At 32.8% G+C, this 4,428-nt stretch overlaps 1 protein-coding gene and 1 long non-coding RNA gene across 2 annotated transcripts in view; one reads left to right on the top strand and one right to left on the bottom strand.

Annotated features, from left to right (window-relative positions):
• The window catches only part of LOC106459097 (immunoglobulin domain-containing protein oig-4-like), a 12,279-nt gene that overhangs the window by 4,041 nt on the left and 3,810 nt on the right, over window positions 1-4,428 (top strand). The window contains exon 2 of the mRNA XM_013918683.2: window positions 602-857. Within this exon, the coding sequence (XP_013774137.1) occupies window positions 684-857 (174 nt within the window). The 5' untranslated portion in view covers window positions 602-683. The remainder of the gene's footprint in view (window positions 1-601; window positions 858-4,428) is intronic.
• LOC111085698 lies at window positions 2,690-4,412 on the bottom strand. The gene is made up of 2 exons (XR_002610504.1): window positions 3,471-4,412; window positions 2,690-2,897 (listed from the first exon to the last, which is right to left on the bottom strand). It is a non-coding gene; the product is annotated as an uncharacterized LOC111085698 (long non-coding RNA).

Below are 4,428 nucleotides of genomic sequence, written 5' to 3'. Positions count from 1 at the left end.
TTCTTACAACAGTAAGTAGTTTTGTCCATACTCACATTTTCTTACAACAATAAACAGTTTTGTCCATACTCACATTTTCTTACAACAATAAACAGTTTTGTCCATACTCACATTTTCTTACAACAATAAATAGTTTGGTCCAGTCATACTTACTCTTATAACAAGAAATAGTCCTGCCTACGACACTAAGCAGGTCGATAAATGAGAGAACAGTGTTTCTGTAGATTATCTGGCGTTTTACGTGCACTGATAGCAAGGAAGATAATACAATAAGAAAAATCACTTATGGATAGTTTGTTTTGAATATTCTTGCAAAGCTACACGATGACCATCTTCGCTAGACGGCCCTAATTTTAAACTGATAGATTAAAGGGAAGGCAGCTAATCTGATGGAATAACGGAATTTAACCGTCATCATTGTAACCCATATCCCCAAAGTGCAGAGTGCGATTTTACGAACCATGCATCCTTAGATTCACAACTTGGTACGCCCGATCCCACCTAAACAGAATTTGCACATTTTCAAGACATACTGACCCAACCTCAATGTATTTAACCTTATTCTACTTTTGACAACTAATCCGTTTGTTTTCCTTGGCAGCCTTTTACCCTGATCCTGAATTGAATTCCTCCACGAAGGCGTAAAAAACTCCAAAACGATATCAGTTGGATCCTAGCAGGAAATGAAAACCAGAACAATCGTTACTTTAGCTCTGATCCTGTGTCTTCTTCTTGTCGCAGAATCTATCAGGTTCAGAGGATGGCGCAGGAGGGGCGGGAGACGACGACACCCCCTAACTCCTAAATTTATGTTTTACACCCACCCTGGCCGTAAAGATTATTATGATAATCCGAATGTAAGTTCGAAATGATAGCATTGTAAACATACCTACGTGTAAAAAAAAAAGGTGTAACGTATATATATATATATATATATTCGGGATAATAATTGTTCCAGAACAGGGTGTTAATTCTAATTTAAATCTTGAAAGAAAAACCATTGGATATAACAAACATTTGATGATAAATCTCGCAGAGTGATATTTGAAATCAGGTATAGAAAGTTCATGAATCCAGTTTAATAAATATACAACATGCATCAAAACAAAATTCTGAAAATCTGAACAAAAACTTTCAAACAAATGTTGTGACGAATCTAATATGTTAAAAAAAAAGGGTAACTTGACTGAAAATCAACTGTGGGCTGTGTTGTTGAGCAATTACAGTTAAGAATAATTATTATTATTTAACGTACAATTACGTTGACTCACATTAAAAAAATAGCGAGCTTTCCAACAAAAGCTTATACTCAAATTATCAGATAATTCTAACCCTAAAGTACCAATAAAATCCATGGAATTCATCGGCTTTTTAAACACGAAGTTTTTAAATCTATTTACGTGTCTAATTGCATCTAGATCCGCGATTTTGTTTAATTTCGGAAATACTACGAGTTACTGTCATTATGTTCATCTCAACATATTCTAAGATACTAACGTAACCTTAGTGTAAATATATTCTGTAACGTTGAAGCTGAAGATTATAATGTGATTATACTAATATTAGTTTCTAAATAAAGGGTATTTAACGCTAATATTAAAATATTTTGTGACATTAAAATGAAGACTGTAATGTGATTATACCAATATTAGTTTCTAAATAAAGGGTATTTAACGCTAATATTAAAATATTTTGTGACATTAAGATGAAGACTGTAATGTGATTATACCAATATTAGTTTCTAAATAAAGGGTATTTAACGCTAATATTAAAATATTTTGTGACATTAAGATGAAGACTGTAATGTGATTATACCAATATTAGTTTCTAAATAAAGGGTATTTAACGCTAATATTAAAATATTTTGTGACATTAAGATGAAGATTGGTATAATCACATTACAGTCTTCATCTTAATGTCACAAAATATTTTAATATTAGCGTTAAATACCCTTTATTTAGAAACTAATATTGGTATAATCACATTATATTATTTTTAGAAGGATTTCAACTGTCGATGAATTAGAATTCAACATTTGTTTAAGTTTTTCGATGACAAAGAGACTTGTAGTTGTTAGATTTTGTTCATTGCTTGAACTACATATTATTTCTAAATTATTTTCATCTGTAGTCCTGTCACATTCCTGGGCTATCGCTTTGCAGAACTACCAGCATGATGATCGTTTATAAGCTTCTAAACGACTCCTGGTTGACCCTGCATAATTTTGTCCACTTCGACCATCGATAAACGAAGTAAGAATATTGAAGTTTATTAATTATATTCTTTATCTTCAAAAAATTCTCTAATCTCACCCTAATTTTAAAGATACACACATTGAAATTTGTCGCCCATTTATGGGTAAAGAGTAAAGACAGTTACGTTTTGAGAAATGTAATGAAAAATGTGTTGAAATCAACACTATCCATAAATTTCAGTGTGGGTGTGTGTGTGAGTGTGTAGCTTTAAAACCAGTTTCGAGGATAGAGAACGTTTTTAAGATAAAGGACTGAATTAATAATTTTCAACGTTCTTACGTTGTTTATCGATATGTTTGCTCTCTGTGGTATCTCGTGGTTAACCAGCAGTACAGGGAAGTTAAACCTGCTAGTAACTGAAGAGTTTCGGACCTCGAACTTGGATGTATATTTCCATCAGAGTTAAAATCACATAGAACAAGACAACACAGAAGTTCACACAAATAACAGATATTTAATAGCACTTTCGCATTTTACAATAGAACAAATAATATACTACATCATAATACAATACACAAGAGCAATATTAACAATAGGACAAGTGATCTTGTGAGTATTTGGAGACTGAAAAGACCTGATAAAGAATTTAAAAAAAACAAAGGATGTCTTGTAAGCACGTGCTGGTCCACCTTGCAAGTTAAACTGAATGAAATGAAAAAGGGTTTAAGAAAACACTAATTTAAAAGAACCTAAACATAAGTTAAACATCACAACTCTAATCAATACTTTAGTAAACTTTTTGTGAAATCGAAGATCCTACGTCTAAGTAAATTTCACCATCAATACTCCAAACGCTAACACTAAATAATGGAGCAAACGCTAAATAAGTCACATTTATCGTGTACTGACGCTAACCTTGCTCGTAAAAACAAAACACAACCCACACTTGGTAGTCGCAAGGTTTCTTCATTTAAAATAAAAGAAATATGGCAGAAACTAGAGGTCTCTGCCGAATACTTACAGGGTTAAAAGGGAATTACTCACACAACTGCAACGTAGTGAAACTAATGAAAAATATATAAACCTTCAAGTTTCTGGTACACAAAAATATTGATTGGTTATCGATAGATTAGTTAACCAACGGGAAGTGCAGATCAAGGGTAAGTTCACTAGTAACTATTATCTGATTCACCGACAAGAATAACTGAGCTCACTAATCAAATACATCATTGTTATTCCTATCAGAGGCCTTTACTCAGAGCTGCTGCTGCTTACCTCGGAGACAAAGCTAAAGCTAGTAACACACTTCAGGATCCTTTGTGTCCGACAGGAGAACTAAGAAAAACAACATAATTTTGAAAATTTTACTTTTTTTTTAAACTAAATAGATAGAAAGCATATAGTAAGTCCCCGTACTACAACTTGATGTAAGCGAGACTATGTATGATCAAACACGCCTCGTTTAGACCTTAGAGCAACGTTTAAATGAGCATCTGAAGCTTTGTGCTGTAGTTCTTCAAGCGTCTAGCCCAGTTCCAACAACGAGCAAGTCAAAGAAACTCTTACACCGACATTAATTTCTAATGAGTATTATGTAATATTAATCATACTGCTTGTGATTACACCAATGTTAATCTCCAAAGGGTACTGTAATTACATCAGCGTTATTCTCTAAAGCATGTTGTGATAACATTAACGTTAGTTAACTTTAAAGGATAGTATGATTAAGCTAATGTTAATCTCTAAAGAGTTCTGTGATTACACCAATGTTAGTTTCTCAAGGTTTTGAAGGGTACTGTGATTATACCACTGTTAGTGTCTTATGGGTACTGTGATTATATATACCAATGTTAGTATCTTAAGGTTTTTAAGAGTACTGTAATTACACCAGTGTTAGTATCTTAAGGGTACTGTAATTACACCAGTGTTAGTATCTTAATGGTACTGTAATTACACCAGTGTTAGTATCTTAATGGTACTGTAATTACACCAGTGTTAGTATATTAATGGTACTGTAATTACACCAGTGTTAGTATATTAAGGGTACTGTAATTACACCAGTGTTAGTATCTTAAGGGTACTGTGATTACACCAGTGTTAGTATCTTAAGGGTACTGTAATTACACCAGTGTTAGTATATTAATGGTACTGTAATTACACCGGTGTTAGTATATTAATGGTACTGTAATTACACCAGTGTTAGTATATTAAGGGTACTGTGATTACACCAGTG

This window comes from Limulus polyphemus, unplaced genomic scaffold, assembly GCF_000517525.1.
Source record: "Limulus polyphemus unplaced genomic scaffold, Limulus_polyphemus-2.1.2 Scaffold559, whole genome shotgun sequence".
In the NCBI taxonomy this organism is placed as follows: Eukaryota; Metazoa; Arthropoda; class Merostomata; order Xiphosura; family Limulidae; genus Limulus; species Limulus polyphemus.
The sequence above is the reverse complement of the archived record's forward strand: the minus strand, read 5'-3'. Positions and strand labels throughout refer to the sequence as shown.